At 40.7% G+C, this 24,625-nt stretch overlaps 2 protein-coding genes and 1 long non-coding RNA gene across 7 annotated transcripts; 2 read left to right on the top strand and 1 right to left on the bottom strand.

Annotated features, from left to right (window-relative positions):
• Positions 1 to 922: 922 nt before the first annotated feature.
• nrbp1 (nuclear receptor binding protein 1) lies at positions 923 to 9,373 on the top strand. 2 transcript variants are annotated; one of them, XM_061754560.1, is made up of 18 exons: positions 925 to 1,528; positions 1,710 to 1,969; positions 2,708 to 2,830; positions 4,872 to 4,973; positions 5,060 to 5,149; positions 5,453 to 5,493; positions 5,577 to 5,671; positions 5,753 to 5,836; positions 5,941 to 5,999; positions 6,551 to 6,649; positions 6,729 to 6,861; positions 6,944 to 7,034; positions 7,111 to 7,161; positions 7,352 to 7,487; positions 7,562 to 7,615; positions 7,696 to 7,759; positions 7,828 to 7,883; positions 8,087 to 9,373. In XM_061754560.1, exons 2-18 carry the CDS (start codon positions 1,733 to 1,735, stop codon positions 8,180 to 8,182), a joined length of 1,611 nt encoding a protein of 536 aa, XP_061610544.1. In that variant the 5' UTR covers positions 925 to 1,528; positions 1,710 to 1,732; the 3' UTR covers positions 8,183 to 9,373. The 2 variants fall into 2 exon arrangements, with proteins under 2 accessions (XP_061610543.1, XP_061610544.1); XM_061754559.1 differs by having other exon boundaries at positions 923 to 1,528; positions 5,577 to 5,836.
• Positions 9,374 to 12,652: 3,279 nt separating this feature from the next.
• si:dkey-12h9.6 (macoilin-1) lies at positions 12,653 to 22,958 on the bottom strand. 2 transcript variants are annotated; one of them, XR_009785515.1, is made up of 12 exons: positions 22,825 to 22,958; positions 21,203 to 21,344; positions 20,396 to 20,522; positions 20,188 to 20,311; positions 19,878 to 20,053; positions 19,236 to 19,701; positions 17,944 to 18,102; positions 17,232 to 17,402; positions 16,310 to 16,436; positions 15,231 to 15,360; positions 14,970 to 15,144; positions 13,727 to 13,865 (listed from the first exon to the last, which is right to left on the bottom strand). XR_009785515.1 is itself a non-coding variant. In XM_061754527.1 (11 exons), the coding sequence occupies exons 1-11, from the start codon at positions 22,899 to 22,901 to the stop codon at positions 13,675 to 13,677; spliced, it is 1,935 nt and encodes a 644-aa protein (XP_061610511.1). In that variant the 5' UTR covers positions 22,902 to 22,958; the 3' UTR covers positions 12,653 to 13,674. The 2 variants fall into 2 exon arrangements, 1 of the variants encoding a protein (XP_061610511.1); XM_061754527.1 differs by lacking the exon at positions 15,231 to 15,360 and having other exon boundaries at positions 12,653 to 13,865.
• On the top strand, positions 19,586 to 23,460 carry LOC133468521 (uncharacterized). 3 transcript variants are annotated; one of them, XR_009785517.1, is made up of 3 exons: positions 19,586 to 19,719; positions 19,909 to 22,746; positions 22,872 to 23,460. It is a non-coding gene; the product is annotated as an uncharacterized LOC133468521 (long non-coding RNA). The 3 variants fall into 3 exon arrangements; XR_009785516.1 differs by having other exon boundaries at positions 19,909 to 23,460; XR_009785518.1 differs by having other exon boundaries at positions 19,595 to 19,719; positions 19,990 to 23,460.
• The last annotated feature ends 1,165 nt before the right edge of the window (positions 23,461 to 24,625 follow it).

Here is a 24,625-nt window from a genome sequence, read left to right on the forward strand (position 1 = left end):
AACCTCGAATCATGAGACGGATGTGTGTGTGAGACCCGTACTCTCTGCAGTTGAGTGAATAAACACCCCCCAGCCATATTTGAGGAAAATACTTCGTCTTTTCGCATTTTTCTATCAGAAGGATACATTCTAATGCTTTGTTGATTTATTATCTGGTCTAGTTTCAACATACTGTGCAACTGTGATTCAATCCATCATATTCTATGCACTTTTGTAACTATTACTGAGCATTACTTCTCAAATAAAGTACATTAACACTTAGTGGCAAATAAACCAATTTAACTGTCTGATTGTGGTTTGTTACTGTAGGAACAACCAAACTTTAAAGTAGTCTTCAGTATGCATGGTCATTTATAAATTGATGCTCATACCTTATTGTTTTAAAATTGTGGAATGCACTGCCTTTTGAGCTAAGACCTGCCTCTTCAGTGGACATTTTTAAAAAGCAGTTAAAAAGCAGGAAAACGAGATTGTTTTAGATTTATTTTTATTTTGTTTTATGTTACTGTGCTTTGATTGATTTGTGTTTGTTCTTGTATCAAATGTAAAATGTTGCGATTGTGTATTTTGTAGTTTCTGCGTGCTTTCCGTGAAAAAGTGCAACATAAAAAAAAACAATAAAAATAAATAAATAAATAAATAAAATGGGAGAATGGGTCATACCCAAGGTTGCCAGATTTCTTGTAGTAATACTGTACACTAGCGACCAGTCAGTTTAAACCCAATTAAATCGCGTTGATTTGATATGAAGTGTCGTTTATCAAGATTTAAAACAACATTTTATTCTTAGGGTTACCTTGGGTGCAATGGAGTTCAGAAAGTGTAAGAATGTGAAACCTTTCTCAAATGTTGAAGTATTTTTTTTCAGTGTGTGTGTGTGAGCTAAGCAGAAGAGGGATGCAGCGTGCAGGACCTGGCAACCCCAGCCTACTCTGACGTAGGGCGCTTGAGTGGGGCAGTGTGCGTCTGCTCCATGTCGCCGTCACAAGTGCTTATGTGTGAAAAACTCGCTCCGAACAGACCTTGAATATGCCACGTTAATTGTATCATTGACGAGTCTTTGTGGGGTTTCCAATCAATCTTTTTTGCTATGTTAGGTGCGACTAAATGCGTGTAGCGGTGTCGTAATGGTGTAGTTTGTGTCAACTGTGGTTCATTTTTTTTCAGCGTGTGCGTTTTCCAATCGTCTAATCTTGGGAGTAGCAGCAAGGTTAACCCAAGGGTCGGTCGGCTGCTTCCGAATGCTAACGCCAGTTAGCTTGCAATTGCGCTAACCAATTCAACTAAGTGACTTGATTAAGTGAACATTAGTGTGTCCCGTTGCTCAGCTTTGTCGTGGCTTGCTGTCGCCGCGGCGGTGTACACTAGCTAAGGAAGCTAGTCGCAACTTCGCTGGGGAACCCACAAGATTATTATTTGTTGATCTTTTTTTTTTTTAGCTAACGAAGCTAAAATAGCAAGCTCGGGACTGGCGGAGAAAAGTCTGTTAAACTGGAGCTGACACCGTCACATTTCCCTCCTTTAACACGTATGTATTACATGTTGGGCTAGTGCTACTCGTATTTTTCTTTCTCTTATGTTGTGGCCTTTCCTTTATGGCGCTTATTTAGCTTTTTTTTTTTTTTTTTTTTTGCTAGCGCTGTGCTAGGCGCCACTGTGTTATTAAAGCTAATGATAACGTTCATTGGTGTCGCTGTGTGGCACGGCAGGCTGTGCGGCGTGACCAGCCAACATGTCTGAGGGCTCCGAGAGCAAGCAGGCCCCGGACGCGGTCCAGGAAGCCAACAAGCCCGAGCCGATGGCCGCCGCCGGGGCCGCGGGTCAAGGCGTGCCGTCGGTGTCTCCCCCCGTGTCCGTGGTGAACCAGCCGCCCCCCGCCGCCACGGAGGACGAGGAGGAGGAAAGCGAGGACGAGTCTGAGATCTTGGAGGAGAGTCCGTGTGGCCGCTGGCAGAAGCGCAGAGAAGAGGTTACTAATTTACTGTAATGTGCACGCCCGCGACCCTCGTGAGGATAAGCAGTACACGAAAAGGAATGGAATGGTTACACTACAGTACAGCCGCACAGAAGCCATTTTTACCCCCAACTAACATTACAGCAAAGTAGTCACTCTCTTTACTTGAGTAGAAGTACAGGTACTTGTATCAGAAAAGACTGGTGAAAGAAGTACTGAGTCAACTCCTGTTATTAAGTCGAAGTAAAAAACACAGACTTAAATGTACCTCAAGCCAAAAGTAGAAATATTTTCTTTTTTTCCCCCCTTTTTAGTTAGTACTTCCGATTCACTTCCGATTCAATTCAATTGGAGACAGATGGATGAACGCTGACAGATAATTGTGAACAAAGACTTCTTTCTTTTTGATGGACATGATGATTCGCCTTATACTGGTGGGGTGGACTTAGATTTTTTTGCCTTAAGTATTGTGGGTTGGTTTCGGCAGCCTTTACGAGTACCCGATACCTTGAAATAAGGCCGGTTAAGATAATAAGTAAGAATAAATAAGAGCCCATTATGACAAAACCAAGCATAAGAAAGAACATATGTTTTTTCCAATGTAGGGAGTAAAAGTAAAAAGTTGCCAGAAATATAAATATTCAAGTACAGATGCCTGAAAAATGTTAGAATACAGTAATAAAGTATTTATTACTTCGTTACATCCGACCACTACATTGCAGTCATAACATGTTTTGTTTGTCCTACTTGAAGGTGAATCAACGAAATGTACCGGGCATCGATAACGCCTACTTGGCCATGGACACTGAGGAGGGAGTTGAGGTGGTGTGGAATGAAGTCATGTTCTCAGAAAGGAAAAACTTCAAGTTACAAGAGGTTGGTGGACATGTTTCAGCATTTGCTTACTGTCTGCTCCACAGTGATACTGCAAGTTGCCGGTGTTACTTTTCTTGATCTAAATACTTATATGTTCCGAAATACCTGCGATGGGTAAAAATGTGATATTGCGATACCATATAAATTATTATTATTTTTAATATATATAGGTTTACCTTTCCCACACACTTTAAACACACTTGATCTTAGAAAGAAATGGGAGACTAGTGTATAACATAACTTTGAGGAAATGAAAACAAGACTCGCTCACACAGTCCGCCTAACATGTGGCAAAGCGTGCTTATTTGTCACTCCCCGTTGATGTTTACTATATAACTGACATGTGACACAAAAGAGAGTTAAATGTATATTGAGACCAAAATGTTCAACCAAACCATATAATCTCAGCTAGCGAAAGTCCAAGCATAATGTTAACATAATGCAATATGCCAGAGACGGGCGAACAGATATTAGTGTATTTGTTAGGGTAATTGTAAACCTTCAAACAACTGCTACTTTAGCACATGTGGAGCAGCAAGACATACAAACAGAGCATAACAACAATACTCACAGGCATATATGTTCTCTCTGCTCTGTGGAACACGAAATATTCAAGGTACTGTATTACACTGAAGGGTCATCCTCTTCTTGCTCTTGTGGTAGTTATTATGCTGCGATGGCATTTGTTATTGCTTTGGCTCCATCTGAAGAGGCCGGGTATGTTCATGGACCAGGCGTGTGACGAGAGCAGGAGGCAGTTAGACTTACCTTGTATGTTCTGTGTGGGGTCCCAAATATTTGCCCCAGCTCATATTACATCATTGCACCTGAAGTTTATCATTTTATGGCTAGTTTTAAACAGAAGTGCTTTCGCTGTCCAAATAAAATAAGGGCTGCGGGCCTTGGGTTTAACACCTGGGGAAAATAGGCATGAATATTGAGAGTATATTAAATGATGTAGCAGTGATCCACCGGCGTTGCCAGGAACTTGGTTGTTGGGCTGGGTCAAAATATGAATACTCCAATATATCACATCAGTATCTATACTATCAGTGTACACCAGCAACATCCATATGAGCAGGGGTGCATGTGACAATTCTGGTCTGGTTCTCATAGGAGCGCCAGACGTTGTTGCTTGGTGCTCATTTTTTTCATGACCCACCGACCTCACTGGATGAACTTAAGTCATACGTCGTATTTGTTACTTGCTTTCTGTACAAATAAAGGAACAAAACTTGTTTTTTAAAATTTGTTTGTTTAATGACCTTTTAACCATTTTTTTCCTTTCAGCGCTTGCGTTTTATTTGTCTGAGCCAGTTTACTACCTGTACATGCATACCTGTAGCAGTAGACATTCATTGTATATTATTTCATACCTTGCATTCCGTATGTACGTGTAATTATAGAGAGATACTTATTTTATAATTCTGTGAGGAAATCTTCGTTATTTATTTCATATTGATGCCAAATGGGGAGGACATTGGTTGTGCCAGGCCACATTGCTATTAACGATGATGAGGAGGAAGATGATGGGGGTTCCTTCAGTTACACAATATTGGGATGTTCTTTTGATATTTTGATTATGATTACCACTGTATTGTGATATTGTTGGCATTAAAATATAGCAAATGACTCAGATTCCCACATCAGATTGCTCTGTTGTCATTCTCCATGTTGCTAGGTATTGTGTACATATTAATAATGATCATTTTACTTCTGTTACATCACCTCAGCATTCACTTGTAGTTTCTGAGGACATTTCCAGTCCTAGCTGTAGGGAGTATTTGGCAACAACCAGTTCTGTTCGCGAACAACAAACTGAAGGCCTTCAGTAAGATTTGCATTTGAAGCTGCTTCACACAAGTGGTCAGACCCGTTGCCGGCAGCACAATAGCAGAGAATATGCTGTTCCTCTTGACTTCCACGTATTTAAGGGTGGGGGAAAGGGAATAGAGCAAAATAAGTCTGACAAATATGTGAACATACTTTTTCCTCATGCTGTCTTAAACGTTGTAGTAATATCTCATGTTTTTCCCCACAGGAAAAGGTCAAGGCAGTGTTTGACAATTTGATTCAGCTGGAGCATTTGAACATCGTCAAGTTCCACAAGTACTGGGCTGACGTCAAAGAGAACAGAGCCCGGGTACACAGACAACGCTCACAGAAGCATTCTTCTCTCATAGCGCTTGCGATGTTGATGTGTCTGCTTGTCACCTTTTCCTGCTGCAGGTCATTTTCATCACCGAGTACATGTCCTCCGGAAGTCTCAAACAGTTTCTGAAAAAGACTAAGAAGAACCACAAGACCATGAATGAAAAGGTGTGGCAGCAGATGACAGATTGAAGGAGACAATGTGTTTTTTCTCTCCACAATTTAAATTGTTGTGTAGTAGTAGGGCAGAACTGCACAACATATTGCTAATGGTCACATTTTCAGAAATAGCCACATCATAAAAGATTTACTTTGTTGATTAATTTTCCCCTTGATGTGTAGGCAGCTCCTCCAGAATCCCAACCAAGTGTATACAACCCATTAAAAAGGGAAATTTCATTAATAGGCCCCCATTATCTTTGTTACTTTACTGCTGATTATGTTTAACTTGTTTGTAAATGTTTGTGTCAGGCTTGGAAGCGCTGGTGCACACAGATTCTGTCTGCTCTCAGGTGAGTCTTCAAGTTGTCCCTTGTAATTTGACACATTGATGTCTGCCGTTCTCTGTTGACAAGCGATTTCTTTGAGGCTGCAGCTACTTGCACTCGTGTGAACCTCCCATCATTCACGGCAACCTGACCTGCGACACCATCTTCATCCAGCACAATGGCCTCATCAAGATTGGCTCAGGTAAAACGACGACACTGACTGAACGGGGAAAATATTGTCATGTTGAAAGAATGCAGCTCATCTTTTCCTTCATTTATCTAGTGGCTCCAGACACAATTAACAACCATGTAAAAACATGTCGGGAAGAGCAGAAGAGCCTTCATTTCTTTGCTCCAGAATACGGAGGTAAGAGCTTGTCTTATATTAATCACTACCCTTTTTTATGCAAATTGTAATTGATTAACTTATGTCTGTTTTTTTTTTTTTTTTTTTTTCTCTCTCTCTCCCAGCTGTTGCCAATGTCACCACTGCGGTGGATATCTATTCCTTTGGAATGTGCGCCTTAGAGGTGAGGGCTTGCGTTCAGTCTGGTTTCGAGCCACTTGACCACAAGGTTAATTTATGCTACCAAACAGACTAACTAACACGTTCGTTAGGCTAGATTCATAAACATGATTCTCAGACATGATCTGTTGTGTTTATTGGATATATACTCTGGCGTTTGAAAAAGCAATTTTTTTAAATTATATATATATATATATATATATATATATATATATCAATACAGTACTTTTGTAATTTTCCCATATAGTAAATTTTTTTACTTCAAGTACAGTATTTGTTTTCAGTACAGTTCAGGTGTATTTAACTTAAATACAGTAATATAGTAAATGCTTTTTAGGATAAAACTTCAGCCTCTTTTTATTATTATTTTTGTATTTTATTGTATTTTAATGTTGCCACTTATGGTGGTACTTGGAGAGCTAAATATTCTTTGAGGTGGTACCTGGTGTAAAAAGTTTGAGAACCACTGATTTCTCAGTCTTCAATTGATCTTAACATTAATTTGTAATGTCATTTTGTTTGTTTATTCACCGCCCTGCCCCGTCACTGTCACAGATGGCAGTGTTAGAAATCCAGAGTAACGGAGATTCGTCGTATGTTTCCCAAGAAGCCATAAACAGTGCCATTCAGTCCCTCGAGGACCCCTTGCAACGGGTAAGCAGTCTTCTGCAGGGGATTGTTGGGGAGAGAGAGCCTCGAGTTTTCATCCTTTTTTTTTTTTCTGTTCACCCAGGAATTCATCCAGAAGTGTCTGGAGGTGGACCCAGGTAAGCGTCCCACAGCCAGGGAGCTCCTGTTTCACCAGGCCTTGTTCGAGGTGCCCCTGCTCAAGCTGCTGGCCGCACACTGCATCGTTAGCCACCAGCGTGAGTGGAGACAGCGATAGAGAGATGCTCTCTTAAGTAAACATGTGCGCAAATGTCCTCACATCACCATATTTCCCTGCAGATATGATTCCAGAGAATGCTTTAGAGGAGATGACAAAGAACATGGACCCCCACCTGGTGATTGTGGAGGGGAAGGAGGGCGTTCAGATGAAGTGAGTGTGCGTTGTCAATGGTCGGTTGAGGACTTGAATTCAGCCTGCCAGACTTTTTTTTTGTCCTTCTCCTCAGGCTATCTCAGTTTCCTGCTCTTGAGCTGGACAAGTTCCTGGAGGACGTCAGGTAGGGTTGCTGTCAGTAGATCGAAATGTGCCTTTAATTACAGATGCGATAATGATCAGTTTATTAGAGAGAGAGAGAAAATTATTATATTACTAAAAAAGTAAACAACAAATCACAGATGGACAGCAAAAGCACTGCAAAGTGTTTGATTTTCCAAGTAATTCCAAGTTCTTCTTCTTGGGGGGATCAGGAATGGGATCTACCCTTTGACTGCGTTTGGGATTCCGTGTCCACAACAACCTCAGCAGGAGGCCGTGAAGTCACCCATCGTGCCGCCCTCTGTCAAGACGCCCACCCCAGAACCTGCAGAACTTGAGACCAGGAAGGTGAGAACTAGCACAGTGGCCAATGCTAAGGAAACCGTTCCTTGTCACCTGACGACAACGCCGACTCTCCACAGGTGCTTCAGATGCACTGCAACATTGAGCCCGTGGACGAAGGCGCCAAGCATCATGTGAGTCCCCTCATCACGACGTCACACGCGCACACTTGTATTTAAGCCCTAAACTTAACAATAACCGTCTCTCCCTTTAGCTGACTTTACTGCTCAAACTTGAGGACAAACTCAACCGACACTTGAGCTGCGATCTGTTACCAAGTACGTTATTATGTTGCTATCGAGCCATGGAGCTTTCCACGGAGCTCATTATGTGTGCTTTGCTTTAGATGAGAATGTGCAAGAGTTGGCTGTAGAGCTTGTTCAGCTCGGCTTCATCAGTGAGGTAAGTTCCTTTTTATACATTTCATACACCTCTGCTCACGCCTTGAACTTGATTCCCTATAGTAGTGGCCTCCACTCTAATAGAATCCCCGTCTAAATTAAATCCCCGGGTCCGTCATCCACTTGAATAAATACCTTACGCTTTTGATTGAATTCACCTTAATCGCATCTGAAGAAGACATTTCCGTGACTTTCCGTGTACAGGGCGATCAGCCTCGTCTCGCTTGCGTTCTCGAAGAGGCCTTCTCCAAGTTCTACAGCCGCAACGGTTCCCTCAACCCTGTGACGGTCTCCTCGTAGCCAAGGACCCCCAGCAGATCCCTCCGCTGCGTCCCGGGCCGCCCACCCGCCGTCTCCCTCCTCCAGGCGGAAAGCCTTGCTTTCGACTGCGGCCCATCGTAGTCTTTGTATGCTCTGGTGGGACAAAGCTGCCACTAAGTGGTTCTCTATCTTTCTTTATTTTTTATTATTTTGTTCTTCTCTCCCAACCCAGTTCAGCCATCAAGCCTCATTGCAAAAAGAAGGAAAAAAAGATTAACCTGGGTTTATTTCTTTCACTAAAAAAAATCATGAAATGTTTAAGTGCGAAAGCCCGGTATTTTTCTTTGAGTCCAGTATTAAAACTGTATTTTTAACATTTTTACTGTTAAATAGCTGTCGTCTTCCCTGCCAGATTACTGAAATGTTGTGAAGTCTGCTTGCTGGCTCCTTTTTAAACTCTCGATGGCTCGCTTTCCTATCAAGCTCGAGTCAATTGGAGAAAGCGTGTAGTCATGTAAGTCGAAAATATCCAAACTATTTATTTGTGTTTGACTGTAATTCACTTTCAGCACACTTGTTGCAGTTGCTTCTTTTGAATGGAAGCTTCTACTCACTCCTTTTTTTTCCCCCCCATGTAATTCTCAAAACAATTATAAAATGTCTAAAAACATTAAACCCACACATGCTCATATGTAATATTTTGGCTTCATAATTCTTTATAAATGTAGTCCGGCCCATATAGGAAAACGGTTCCTCACGCTGTTACTTTCTACACAAGCTCCTGACTCTTAATCAAGTCTGTGAAGGTGGCATTTTACACAAGAGGCTGCTTTCCATCAATGTGAACATATTATTTTTTTATTTTTTTACACTTGTCTACTCTGTATGTGCTTTGCTAGACGATGAGAATCAGCAATGTGAGCAAGTCTAAAGTACAGTATTTCAAATGTCTGTGGCTGTGAATAGTTGGCTTCTTCAAAAGCAGCACAGTTTGCACTTTTTTCTCCACTTGTTACTTTCAGTGAATATGTCCCGCAGCCTCCGAAAACGGATCCAAAATTGGCTAAAAGGCCATCATAGGGGAACAGTTGTGTTGCCTTTGTTGCGAATGTCTCACAGGGTGTGTACACACTTGGAGTGCGCTTGACGCTCTCTGCTATTTCTGCTATCTGTTGGTTTACCCTCTTTTTTTCCACTCCCTGAAAATAAAAATAAAACCTTCACTAATCAGCACTTGGATGAAGTGTGCTTCTTTGAAATCATTAGTGGCATTCAAGTTCATCATTAATTTTACATTAATTTTTTTTTGGGGGGGGGGCGGTGGATGCATCTTCCCTTTGGATAGTCCGCCGGTGTCACCGCTGTAGAGTGCTTCATTGTTGGCTGTGAGTGCGCGCATGTCACCCAGACAAAAGTGAAAAAATGAGATTGGGGGGGAGTTTTTAACTTTGACAGCCAGCGTGTGCACATGGGCTTCGCAATAGCATATGGCCGCTTTAGAATGCCTCTTCGTAGCCCCGTGACAACTTGGTGCGATAAATTCTAACCACCAGAGGCTGGAAGCAGATATAGCTTGGCGACTCAAACGTAGGGAAATGTAAACAAAGTTGTGTGGTATTTGATTGACAGTTGAGCTAGGTGATTTGCGGCTATTTTTCAAATGTAACTAAAATTAGAATCATGGAAATTTCCAAAAGAAACTAATTCAATTGCACATTTTCTCTCAGCAATGTTAGTTTGTAATGTATGTGATCTTGTTACATGTAAGTAGTTACTCCCTAACACTGCAGTCTTCAATGAAGCTGTCATGTATGGAATATAGGAAGAAGCCGGAGTACTTGGAGAAAATCCACACAAGCACAAGGAGAGCTCCTCACAGGAAGGTCGCAGCCCGGGTTCGAACCCCCTGACATCAGAATTGAACCGGATGTGCTAACTAACCACTTGCACACCGTGCTGTGGGTTCTCCCATCCCTTTAATAATAATTACAATAAAATATGTGGTTGAAATGATGCAAACAAATGAGACAAAATTCAATTGTTTATACAAAAAAAAAAAGAATTCTCCATTCTCTGTTGATTTAAGAAAGGGTAGCCCTTGTACAAGTACTGTATACTCTTGTACGTACTTACGTCACAATGTGTGCTCCAATACACTTTCATGCTGACAAAACAGGTTGCCGTACAAATTGACAAAAAGAGGTATAATAATAATAAAAGTAAAGCGAGACTAAAAAATAGTTTTGATATAAAACACCCTAGAAACACGCTCTAAATAAAAAGCTAACCCCAAAAATGGTGACATCACAGTTCTCTAGAGTGTCATCCAGCTGTTGGTTGAAATATCCATTCTGTACAATTATGTGTGCGAGTAGAAAAGAAAAGAAGCAGAACTACGAAAACAGTACATAGCACTTCAGTTCAAACACAGCACTCGTTCACATTAACTTTGCGTCTTACTTCCCTGTTTGAAAGTCACGTTTATAGGCACAGTAATTCAGTACGTTGACCACGTTTGGTCAGTCAGTGGATTCCAATCCCGGACGAGGTCTCGCCTTACTTCACCATCCAAACACAATGTCATCAATTCAAAATCCAGAAGATTGAGAATGACACTTCTCCTGTTCAACCAAGTGACATCTGTGTCAAATGTAGTATCATTCAAATTGTTGTAGCCACTTTTATAGACAAAAACACACTGTTGCATACTTGCCTTAAAAAGGTAGAATATTCAAATCAGATCTTGTGGTATAAACCTGATAATTGTATACGGTACAGGGTGTCCCAAAGTCCCTTTGCACTCCCTATTTTGTATTTAGTTTCAGGTATCATTTGGACAGACGTGAAGCCTTTGACGGCCTCGGGTTTGCAGTTTTGACAGTGACACTGACGTGACATTGCAAAATTGACAGCTGATGAGTTTTTTTGTACCCGACTGCAGTTCAGTGCCAGTTTGAGAAGCTTTACGGCCTTCACACTGCTCCAACACATTTAAGCTCTTCATGTCTTATTTTTAGTCAAAACTAATTCGATTAAACTTAAAATAAGACTACGTGAAAAGGAACTTTTTTTTAGACATTTTTACTTGTTTCAAGCTCATTTTTACTTGAAATAAGTAGAACAAAGTGATGAGTTTTACTTTAAGTGTACTTTAGTCAGACTACCTTTGACTAGAAATAAGACAAATATTCTTGGTAAGAGTTTGAGTTTTTGCATTGTGGCAAGTTTCTTGATACAGGATCTGTTCTTGACATACTATGCAGTGGAAGGCTTGCTACTACCACCACCAATGAAAACACTGAACTTCTAGAGCAGGCGTTCGCGCAAAGCCAGGGAAAGACTATCCGGAGAGCTGCACTGGAACTCTGCTTCAACAAAAGCTCGATTCAGGGGGATCCTTCAGATAGTGAATGACCTTCACCTGTACCCAATTCAGGTTGTTCAGAGGCTTCAAGTGGAAGATTATGACGCTCAACAACCTGAAGTGTAAATTGAACTCCTTGGTCAATTTTCAGTGGTTCTCCAATACCAACTGGTCACAGTCTTGCAAAGCCTGCGCTGTCAAATGCTGAAGGCCTCACGTCTGTCTGAATGATACCTGACACAAAATAGAAGCACATGTATTAAGACTTGGGACACACTGTATATGTAAATATATAAACAATGTTTGAGGCCATAATGCTCCTTTGAGATGGTAAAGCATTATAAATAATCACACTAAGATATAGATACAGCTCGATTTTGACAATTCATTGTAAAATGGTATTAATTTATTTTTTGATTTTTTTTTTAAGCCCCAAAACCAGATAAAAGCAATTTTGGGTAAATATAAAAAGCTCATAAAATTGTGTACACATGCTCTTCACTGGACAATATGTGAATATATCGTTGAGCTGGAGTTATGGAGCATTATGATTTGCATCAGTATAATGAAGGTGAATGCAGTTTTCATTCAAAATGACTTGTAGGCCTTGTAATTACTGCATGGAAATAATTGATTAGAATGGAAAATGACTTGAAATTTGCAAGTATCTTGATTCTGACAGTGTTCAAAAGAGATGGAGGTAAAACAAAAATGAGAGAAAAGACCAGTAGAGCGTTAAATAAAATAGATGTACTCATTTGATCTCAGCCGCCTTAGCCCCCTTATTTCAAATATTCAGTATTCTTTAAAATGAACAAGTTTCTTGTGTTAACAAAATAATTTTTTTCTGTAAATTTCAGTTTTTGAAATGCTGAATGATATATATATATATGAGTAGTATTACAAATGCATTCAGATATATGTAGTTTATATATATATATATATATATATATATACATATATGTGTATATATATATATATATATACATATATGTGTATATATATATATATATATATATATATCTATATATATATATATATATATACATATATATATATATATATATGTATATATATACATATATATACATATATGTATGTATATGTATATATATATATATATATATATATATATATATATTACATTCATGCCAGGAATTACTAAATTGTCTCTGCCCCCCAAAAAATTGTATCTCCAAAATTTCGGAGTTTTTATTTATTGTATAAAGAACAATAAATATATTCTTTCCATAATTTTTTATACACCTCCAATTCTTTTCTGATTTTTACAAACCTAAAACCTGTCTTTAGTTGTTATCTGAAACACTTTTTACCTCCAGATTTTGTGGTTTCATTTTATCTGAAAAACAATGAAATAAAAAAAAAATTGTCTTGTTATACCTCCAAATTTTTGTGATTTAAAAAAATCCAAATGTGGAGATGCATGCTTTGCACTGGACATTGACAATATGTAAAATTATTTGAATACTGTTAAAATATAACTGAAGCTTGAAATAGTTTCAATATTTGTCTTTGACATGATTTGAACGATTTTTAAATTTGCAAAACTGTTGTGCTTTTCAACTTGTATGTTTGTGTGTGTATGTATGTTTCAACTCCATGATTTTTTGTCAGATGGCCTTTTTAATACAAGAGTACCTTGATTGATTTATGAGTTTTTCCAAGTTTTGAGCATCTCTAAATCGATGTTTGCATTCGTGACACGAGCAAAAATTTGACCTGTTTGACCTCAGTCATTCTGCCACTAGATGGCGACTGCAAACTTCACAACATCTGGCTACTATCAGTTCACATGGTTAGCTATTTATATTAATATTTTATATAAATATTTTGCCAAATTAATTTTTTTCCAACCATGGGCCTGAAGAACATGAGCTGAGTTACATGAGTTAAGAGCATGGTCACGAATTAAATGCAAAGTCAAGGTACCACTGTATTAAAATTGTACTGTTGACTGATGAGATTTTTTTTAACTGACGTAAACCGCAAACGTCACGTTAGCACCGGTAGCGGTGTCCGAAGGCAAGTTGTCGTGCTTAAGGAGGCCGCTTCGCGTCCTCTTCTGGCTGGAAGCAGATAACATGTCGACGGCTGACGTTCTATCCCGTCCAACCTGTCCCTCCCCTCGCACTGGGGGTGCGATGGTCTACTTTTTCAGACACTGGTACATGAAGGCGCGCGGGTTCAGCATGTAGCGCTCCGAGCTGAGCAGCTTGGTGAGGTACTGAGGCACGGGTGGCCGGGGGGCCGCGTAGGACACTGCGGGGCTCACCGCCATCACCTCGGCGATTTTCTGCTTCATGCCGCTGATTTCCTTGTCCTGCCTCAGCAGTTTATCTGACAGATGAAGATACGAGAAGGAAAAGAAGGGTTAATACCCAACTGACAACGCCCGGTGTACCATATGTGATACTTGAGCTTTTGAGGCTTCAACATCATCAGTGTATATTTGTTTCCCTGTTTTCTTTATTAACTTTGCTTAAAATATGACGACTAATTGTGAGCCATACATGGAAGTGTATTTGTACTCGTATAAGACGTCAATTTTCCCCATTGAAATGAATTGAAATGCCATTAATCCGTTGTAGCCCGCCACAAAATATTTCTTATGTGTTTTTAATAGGGATGGGCGGGTACCGATACCAGGTATCGTATCGGGCTGTTCTTATTTCAAACATTTCCTATAAATAAATGCGCGTGTGAATAGTTGTTTGTTTAAATGTGCGCTGCGATTGGCTGGCGACCAGTTCAGGGTACACCCAAAAGTCAGCTGGGATCGGCGGCAGCACACCCGCGATCCTTGTGAGGATAAACGGTTCAGAGACTGGATGGATAATCTGGATATAGTCATTGTACAGTGTTGGGTCTTTGTCTGTATGGCCATGGAATTATTTATTAGTTTTAATGATCACATTTGCATGAAAACAAATGATTAGCTTTACATTATATTTAATATTAGATAGGTGTAGGTTGTGTGGCAACACAAAACAGTAATATGTAAAGTAGATGTACATAAACACATGCTACTCTTGTAATAACCACAAGAGGGCGGGATTCAGACCCAGATAAACCATAGAGAATTTGAAAGCGCAGACAGTAGTAGACAAATGACTAGCACGTGGCTCACTGTCAGGAGATCAGGGCTTGATCCTCCATTGGAACATCTCCACGTAGAGTTTTATTGTTCTCCCCGTGCTTGTGTGGGTTTTCTCCAGGTGCTCCGGCTTTCTCCCGCATTCCAAAAACATGCATGTTAAGCTTCACTGAAGACTGAATAGGTGTTGTATATATGTGCCCTGCAACTGGCTGGCCAAATGTCCAGGATGCCTTTGGCCTAAAATCAGCTGGGATAGGCTCCAGCTCAACCAAGGTCACCCTAATGAGGATACACGCCATAGAAAATGGACAGGTGGATTTGGAAAAAAAGAAAAGATGTCAAACCTTGAGCGATCTCCAGCTGTCTGCGGGCGTCCCCCAGAGCTGAGAACAGGTCCAGCTTGATACGCGTCTCAGCGCTCAGGTTGTACTCCAGATGCTGAGCCTTGTCCTGAAGGGCCGACAGAGTGGACAGCAGCATGTCCGTGTCCTTTTCCACACCGCGGTACTTTCCTAACGCCTGGGTGTGGGGGGGGGGGATGTAAAATTCCAAATTATAATGCAGTGTCGTGTTGTTTAGGAAAGTTCTGACGTCAGCATGCTTACGTGCTTCACATAGAGAGGATGGAGATGACCGTAAACACGTCACAACAATAATCACATCTCGTGCAAGGCTGCATGTGGTGACAGCTGCCGTATGTTCACAAATAGTGGCTGGCCAGGGGTGTTTACTCAACTGCAGACGGGGCAGGAATTTTTTAAATGACATTAAGTTACAATTTATGTCAAGTACACCACTCCACATAAAAAACTCTTTAATACTGTGTCCTTTACAACACAACACTCCACATTTCATTTATTTGAGAGACCTTTTATACACTATGCCTTTGGTGCTGCTGTTTTGGTTTGCACCAGAGTTCATATAAGATCAGGATTTAACTGTGTAATCCTCTTGTTACCATCTTGAATGATTTACTTATTTTTCATTATTTTTCATCTTTAATATAAGGCGGACAAGTGGGTAAACTAAAATAACAGAATGGTAACATGATATAGTTCAGTCTGTCCTGTCTTGTCCTGTGCACACTGTTGTTGGACGTGTTCTTTGACTGGTCAATTTGACTGGTGTAATTTAAACCTAGTTTATATTGGTTGACTACCTAAATATATTTATTATATGTTTTACACGGCTTAACCAGCCTGGGGTCAAATCGATGCAAAAGAACAGCAATGTGCACAGGACAGGACAGGACAGACTGAACTATGTTGTCCCCATTAAATTAGATAAAATCATAAAACATAAAAAATGATGTGAATCATTTAAGGAAAAAAATGTTGGGAAACTCAAAGGTAACAGGATGGTTAAACAGCACCTACAAAACTTAAGCTAAAAAGAAGATATCCAACATTAGGAACATTTAACACTCAATGGAGTCAAATTGAGCCCAAAGAGTTAATATCTGTGTATGAACGATAGCATCTATGAAATGACGATACTAGAAAAAACTACTACCAAAAACATTTAATTTTCCTGATAGGAAACTATTTGATGAAATACGGCATGTTGACGTCAATCCAAAATGAAACAGATGCAGATAATAAACAATCAACGCAAGCGACACACACGCACACACACACACACGTGCATTGCCAAGTAGAGAATAGGAGAAGATGTCAATAAATACCTCCACATCACTCTCTAGATTTAGCACACGACTCTCTTTGACTTGATACTGCAGCTGGAGTTGCTTGTACTCTGTCTCTAGATCTTTAACTCTTTTCCTTAACATTTGGCTTTCACTGTTTTCCTGCCTGCGGCGAGACACGGACAGACCAGTCACGCGATTTTGTTACGTCTCACATTAATAGTACAGTGGTGCCTTGACTTACAAGTTGAATTAGTTTCAGTTGTATCTCAAATCAGCTTTCCACATTGGAGTATATAACAACGCCACTGACCGGTTATAGACACAACCAAAAATCACCACATTTTTTGGTGACGTTTTTTAATTAAGAAAAATAGCACTATATTGTAAAATATGAATAGAAAAACATAATAAAAGAGACTGTAAAGAAATTAACTTTGGTGAAGTGTCATACGCACACACTGTAGTACATTCTTGTGCTGTGCCTTGAAATGGCGTGGCCTCATGAGTGCCGTGTAACCCTCTCGCTCTCTCTCACTCTCTCGCTCTCTCAGATGACTTTCTAGGGTTTCTTAATAGCACATTTACTTGCACGTTTCTCTTTCTTTGGAGCAAAACTGAGAGCTAATTTACAGATTTTTTTATTTTTTTTTACCTGAAATATGAGACGCCCGGCGCTTTCCGCCTGGATGTCAGGAAGTGAAGTTCGTGACCCCCCCCCCGAGCAGTATTTTTTTGTAAACCGATTTGTTAGTGAACCACCAAGAGGTCCCACCTTAATTGCTCCATTTTTTTTTCACTTCACTGGAGCTGTGAGGAGCCTGCATCTCACTCGTCAGGTCAAGCCATGCCTCGCATCTCGAAAAACTCTTAAATCGGGGCCCTCGCAACTCGAGGTACCACTGTAGTACAGTTAGGATGGTTATTGTACACGGTAGAGGGCGGCGGTTGTGTTTCGTACCTGGCGGTCACGGTCCTGGCTGCGCTGGCCGCCTCGTCAGGTCTGTGGGCCTGAAGCTCGACCACCTGCCTCTCCAGCGAGAGCCTCGCCTCCGTCTCCGCCCGCATCTTCTTCTCCAGCATGGCGCTGCTCTGCTTGTCCCGCTGCTTGGTTTTGCTCAAGCACATGATCCTGTGAGGAGGAAAAAAAAAAAAAAGTTCTCCCTGTGCCTGCGTGGGTTTTCTCTAGGTACTCCGGTTTCCTCACACATCCCGAAAACATGCACACTAGGTTAATTGAAGACTCAAAATTGACTGTAGGTGTGATTGTGACTGCTAATGGTTGTTTGTTTATACATGGCCTGTGATTGGCTGGCGACCAGTTCAGGGTGTACCCCGCCTCTCGCCCGAAGAATGCTGGGATAGGCTCCAGCACGCCTGCATGACTCACTGTATATTACAGCACACCAACATCGCAGCAGACTCAGTGATGTGACGACTGCGCACTTGTACATCGTGATGACGATGCTCAAGCAAAATATCACAATTCAATGAATGTGTGAATGTAAATGTGAATACGTTTGCGTATAAGTGGCTTGAGATTGGCTGGTGACCAGTCCATGGTGTTTCTCGTCTCTCGCCCAAAAGTTAGCTGGAATATGCTCCACTTTATCCAGCACCCTAATGAGGATGGGGGACTTTATAAGATGGGATGGATGTAGTGGTCCGCTCACTTGCTCTGCAGCAGCATGTTGGACTGTCGCAGCAGGGCCACTTCGGGCCTGAGGCTCCTCTCGCTGTTGGTCAAGTTGCAGATGTGACTCCTCAGCTCATGCTCGCCATGTCGGCTCACCTGCAGCTCGCCCCTCAGCTTCCTCAGCTCCTGCTCCAGCCTGAGCGCAGTCATAAAAGGGGAGAACTTCAGACCACCATTGAGGGCAGAAGTGCTTCAATATAAGTACAGATGAAAAAGAAAGACTATGCTAGAAGTACTTATTCCTGTACTTAAGTAAAAGTCGCAAAGTAGCAATTCTGAAATGTAAAGTTTAGAGCAAAAATGGATTTATACTGTCAGTTATACAATATCAATAATAATATTACTGGTAAACTGGCGTAACAACCTAGTGCTCGTACTGAGGAGAAGAAAAAAAATCTTACGTCGCAATTTTCATTTTATTTTAAACCAAGATCTAGCTAGCGCTGTAGACTAGGAATTTTGGACCAGGATAAGAGACACCACTTTTACCACAAATCTCTCTTAGGACCACTAACATGTTGGGCGGGGGGAGGGGGGGGGGTCTGCTGTTGACGATCTTTTGCTATCGGAAAGTGTGGTTTGATGGGAGGTGGGGTGTGGGTGCTGACAGTTTGTCACAATGAATAAATTGGCTGCAGCAAAAAGGGCACTTTTTTCATTCAGAGCAAAAGAGCTGGTGCTTGAGCACCACTTGGGGTCTATCTGTGCACGTGCCTGAGTTGAAATGTCATTACTCTAATCCTTTCCAGCACCCCAAAAAACATCAACATTTTTTCGTAAATTTTTTTTTAAATCAGAAAAATAGCACTGTGCGGTATTGTACTGTATAAAAATATAGAGTAATAACATAATAAAATAAAATGTAAAAAAACATGGTAAAATACCTACACAAAAACAGAAAATACAAGCACGAGGCACAGCTGTATTTACTGTAAAATGTAGTCTTGTTTATTTATACTTTATTTTATTATCATTATTTACAACAATATTTTAGAGTGCCATTTTACCCAATACACATTACAACAATTTATTTCGTTTTTTGGGGGAAGGCTGGAACGGATCAATGGCATTTCCATTAATTTCAATGGGAAAAGATGATTTGAGATGTGAAGTGTTTTGAGTTACGAGCATAGTCACAGAACAAATTAAACTTGTATCTCAAGGCCTCAAGGCATCTGCCAAGCGATGGCTCTTAACTTGAAAAACTTGTAAGTCAAGGTACCACAGACAGTACCTGGTTAGTTCCCACAACTGCGGACCACTATTCACCTGCTCAGCTGCTCAGCGTGCTGATTCTGAACCGCTGTGGTACTTTTGTCGCCTCCGTCCCGATTCGGGCTGACCGTTTTCCCACCAGATCGTTGTTTCTTTTCTGTCCTGCCAGCAGGGGGCGAAAGCGTGGCCGCGTTAGCCCGCCGGACTCTGGGCGAGGAGTTTTTCACCGCACGTACGGCTTTGCTGGCCTGCTCCTCCTGAGGTAGTTTGTCTGGGGTGGTGGAGGATTCTGGCCCCGGTGACCCGTTGCGGACCGGATCTCTGGACTCACTCGAGCCGCCTTTGGACAACGTCTTCCGGTTGGATTCAACTGACCGGACTTCTTGTGTCGCCTTCTCGGCTGCTCGCTCCTCGCTCCGGATCTGGAGGCAGTCTACGGTGTGGGACTCGTCTTGAGGGAGAACAGCACCGTTCTGACACTGGTACTGACTGGACTCTGACTTTGACTTCCATTTGGAAGCTGGAAATACCAAAACAAGTAAGACTATTAGTCATGTCCAGGTTTTTACTTTTTTTTCTTTTCCTGAAGTCTAGTTGAATCTTATTTTTATCTTAACATTTGCCATATTAGTATACAATTATCTGTAGAAGATACATTTGAAAAAAGTCTTGCTGCTCATGTCATTGTTGACTTACGGCCATTGTCGGCCGCCATCTTGGGGTAAAGCTGCAGGCCCGGTGGGAGCGAGTGCTGCAGAAGGTGCATGTGGAAGTCATTGTCGCTCTGTACCGTTTTCTGGATGCGCAGCTTGAAGATGTTGGTGAAGTAGCAGGTGACGTCGAAGCCCAGATAGACGACCGGATATCCGATGCTAAGTCACAGACACAAAGTGAGGCAAATGAAATGAGGTTTAGTCAGTGGCGGGCTATGTGTGTGTGTGTGTGTGTTTGTGTATACTGTAAGAAAATGCATTGTTGATCTCAGTTTTGTGTGAATTGCACATACCAGTGAGCGGCAAAGAGATGAGAAAGATTGGCATGTGAGGTTTTAAGGTCTTTGAGTCGAAGTGAAGCCTCCGTGTACAGGAGAAGAATCCACAAGGAGACTGTGGAGATGCAGATGCCCTTCTCTGAGAAGAACAGGCAAAAAAAAAAAAATCTTTGGTAAAAAATATGGAGATTTTGCACATTTTTTAGACAGTCTGGATGCTCACCTGTGTGCCAAATGTAATTGAATACGACGTAGGTGCTGGCCACAAAGAAGAGCCAGTGCAAAGGAACAAAAATCAAACAAAAGATGTCAAGTGTGAAGGCGGCGCACACAAAGACGACACAAATAACCTGCAAGCACACGAGTTATGTCGTTAATAAGATGCGGTGGCACACTTTGCGTTGAGAAGGCATCATTAGTTTTGTTGCAGCCTGGTGCCCAAAAACATATTTTGTCATCAAGCCACACTCTGTACACCTTAATGATAAAGCAAAAACAGAATACAGTTGTGGCTCGAAATAAATTACATATTTTTCGTCAAGTGGCAAATAAAACATTTGAAATATTACGAAAACAAAATTCTTCCTGGGTCACTTTTTTTAGTTGGTTGCCAATTGTACTTGCAATTAAAAATTGTATTCTCAAACACAATTCAATTGATCATCAAGTTGCCATACAATTTTTGTAAAAAGAAAAAAGTTTAATTGAAAAAAAAAAAAACCCTGATTCTGCCCCTTTATCCACATTTTTTAACAAAATGTAATGGCTTCTTCCTTGGACCACCCCTCTACAATACTTCACGAAATTTTGCTTTATATTTTTGGTACAATTCAGATAACTGTATCTGTCCTACTATTTACAGTTTTACATCAAAATGATTACTGAAAAAATAAAAACTGTGACTTTTGCACAGTACTACAAACATCTATAATGCCAGTAGATTATACATTTGACAGTGTGTAACACAGCCAAGAATAGTACTTTGTCGATGCACTGAAGTTGATATTAAAAAGAAGCAGGGGGTCCTCACCAGCCCGTGGCAGTGGAACGTCGTGTAGACGCTCCCGAAGAAGAGCCAGCACGGCCACAGGTATTCCAGACGGAATTCCAGGAGGAAATCTGCCAGCAGAACCAACATCCACGTGGCCATAAACTTCAGGAAGGTGTACGCGCTGCAAATATATACATAAAGATAACAATGCATTACGAAAAATCCAACAGTAGTCAGATATTGTACTTCAGTTATTTCAAATCAAAGCAGCGAGTATTATACAGCATACAAAAGTGTTAAATGTATGAATTTGCTGTATGTTAAACATGCCAATATCCTTTTAATTGGAACCACTTTACCAACAATGACTCTCTTCATTTTTTATTTTTTATCAGACCACCACAAAGCCCACCACAAGAGCCGCGCTTTCCTCCCTTTGTTCTGCTCATCTATAGGCTGCTGTTACCTTCTTTGTTTGGTAACCATGGCAATATTTCATCTGGAGGAGAGCGAGACAGAGAGGGAGGGAGGGAGGGCCACAGCATCCTCCCGCACATACTTTCAATCGCAATTGTTTTCAAACATGACTGTTTAATTTCTCTTTAATCTTTTACAAATCTCAATAGTGGGGAGTTGAAAGAATAAGGGTTTGGCTCCATGCTTATTATTTTTTTCTTTCTTTCTTTTTTTTTTTTTAAGTCATGTGAGATGTTGTTCCCCAAAAGGAGCAAAAACACAACAATTGACATTGGAAAATACAAAATAAGATTATCTTTCTGAAAAAAAAAAGCCTTGACTTTAATCAAGAAAAACAAATGTGATACACTATATTTAATTTGAACATTTACATCAGTTGCACTTCATTAAAATGTGTTCAAATATATTAATTGATTATTTTGAGGAAAAGAGGGGAAAATGAGATCAGTTGACCACACTTTAATCATGTGCAACCAAAAATGAAGTACGTTTTCAGCGTACTAATAATTTGTTTGTTGGAACAAAGCAGTCTGTTTTTAACTGGCAACATTGTGTGGAATCAACAGTAATTTGGATCTCTTTTGTCCTGTTAATCGAGGTTAGAAGTTGTTCCAGAATAGAGAGCAAAATGGGACACCAAAACAACGTCTTGAATTTGTGTATTTAAAAATATAGCTGTACAGTAGAGTACAAATAGGATTTTATAAATTCGTTATTTCAATAATATATTTTTTAATAATTTTAATATTTGCTATTTTCAACTGAATTAAAAAAATATTTTTTTTTTTAGTCGACGTTTAATTTTTTTGGAGGGGGGGGGGGCGGCGCGTTATAAACAAAGAACAAAATAATGGCTAATGTTGTGCATGGCTGGCAAAACATGTGACATTGCATGGCAAGTAGCATCCTTTCCGAATTATGAATCCAACTGTTATGAAATGGCACGAGTCAAATGAGTGGCAATAGAAGCAGGCCGACGGTAACTGAACGCAGCTTTCTTCTTTTTTGTTGTTGTTGTTGTCATCGTGGACGACGAGGCGCCACGCACGTTCACAAACAAGGACACGAAGGAGGCAGCCAGTGTGGAGGTGACGTGATGCAGGCAGGTGAGCGGCGGCGCCGGCATGCACACAAAGACGCAGACGGGCAGCACCACAACAAAAGCAGGCAGGCAGCCGGGCTACCTTTCTGACAGACGCTCGCTTATTTTCAATTTCTTCATCTTTCGCAGCCTGCTCGCGTCCACGTAACGTTTCTTCATGGTCTCTTCTTCTTCTTTCTCCCTCCGCCCGTCGCCCCCTTGTTCTTTTTTTTTTTTTTTTGTCCTCCACCGCGACGGGCCGCGAAGAAGAGGAAGAGGCGGGAGAGGAGGAGGAAGATGGGACGTCTGTTTGCTGCGCGATGAAGAGGATGCTCACTTGCAACCTGTGACGATGACGAGGATGGTGGCGAGGATGAGGATGAGGATGATGTCTGGGAGCAAAAATAGGGTCGCAGTGAGCGGCGCTGCTGCGCATGCGCAGTGGATGGCGCACCTACAAGCGTTGCAAGCGGGCAAGCATAAATGTCTTCCAAACGGTTCCGTAATGGCTCAACAGAACAATTAACAAGTCACTTTTGGGGACATTTTGTGTTCAATGGCCAAAATAAAGAAACATGCACTTGTTAGTTGTCCTGAGACAAAATGTAATCGTCAAATCTTAGTTCAAATGCTAAATAGTAAATACTAGAGCGGCTCCAATTACCGGAGACAAATCCCTTGTGTGTTTTTTGGACATACTTGGCAAATAAAGATGCTTCTGATTCTGATAGCTCTTGAACCCCCTCGAAAATGGCGTTTTTCTCTTGTGACACCTTTTTGACGTGCAAATACAACAGATAAAATAGGTTGGAAATCACTTTTTTATTATTTTTTTTTTAGGTACGATTTTGTTGATGTATGTATGTTTTACTAACGTTAATTTTAATAAGAAATTGTCATCCACATGCAAGTTACTGACAGAGGAATATAAAAAGTCTTTTTTTTTGTTTTACATGAATGACAAACAGTACCTTTCCATGCTTTCTTTACATCATCTTAATGCTACTATAGAGCGCGGGCTCCATAGTAGCCTTCAAAGAAGCAACAAGTATCCAATCAGCATTGTGACGATGTGGATGTATTGTTTTGACAATGGCAGTAACAACAGCGCGGAAGGCATTCAAACATCTCTATAGCATCTACGTGACACCGACATCACTTAACGGGCATGTCAGGAAAAGGAACCGAGGCTTCCCTTCACTTATAGACGGAATAGAGGACATCCTGCTTTGGAGAACAATGGATGAAGGAAGCCCTACCTGCCTCTTTTGGCTCATGCTCCAGGTGGTTTTCAGGGGGCAGGTGAAAATATTGCAAAAATCCAGGAGGATTCATTTGCTGAATAACTGCAGAGTAAATGTCATAACGTCGCAATATCCACCAATTAAGTACATCGGGATAGTTGTAAGTGGCAACGGGTAGTTGGAGAAATATGCTGAAATGTTCATTCATGATCGACTAAACGTGTTAACTGCTGTGTTTGAACAAGAGGATAAAGTCAGTGGAAGCTCTGAGCTAAAGCAAAATCCTATTCAAATGTAAAAGACAATTTGAACAAAATTAAGTAAGCGTATGAGCTTTTAAGCTATAAACATCCACTTAAAAGTAACGGAGGCCTGCTTACTTTCATTCCATTCAATTTTTCTCCAGCCCTTACAGTTAAAAGTCGGAAATGATTTCACATTTTTGAAATTAGAAGCTTTTACAGTACACGTGAATTGAAGGAATTTCACAGGAATTAATGCGAATAGTGAAACATTTGCAACATTACAGTTTAGTTAATCTTAACAATAATCTTGATTAAATTTATGCAATTAAAGAATGTTTGTTTTTGGGGGGAGGGGTCCAATATATGAACTTAACTACTTTTCTCTAAGAATTTTTTTTTATTTTCATGTAAAGTG

This window comes from Phyllopteryx taeniolatus, chromosome 18 (genome assembly GCF_024500385.1).
Source record: "Phyllopteryx taeniolatus isolate TA_2022b chromosome 18, UOR_Ptae_1.2, whole genome shotgun sequence".
NCBI lineage: Eukaryota > Metazoa > Chordata > Actinopteri > Syngnathiformes > Syngnathidae > Phyllopteryx > Phyllopteryx taeniolatus.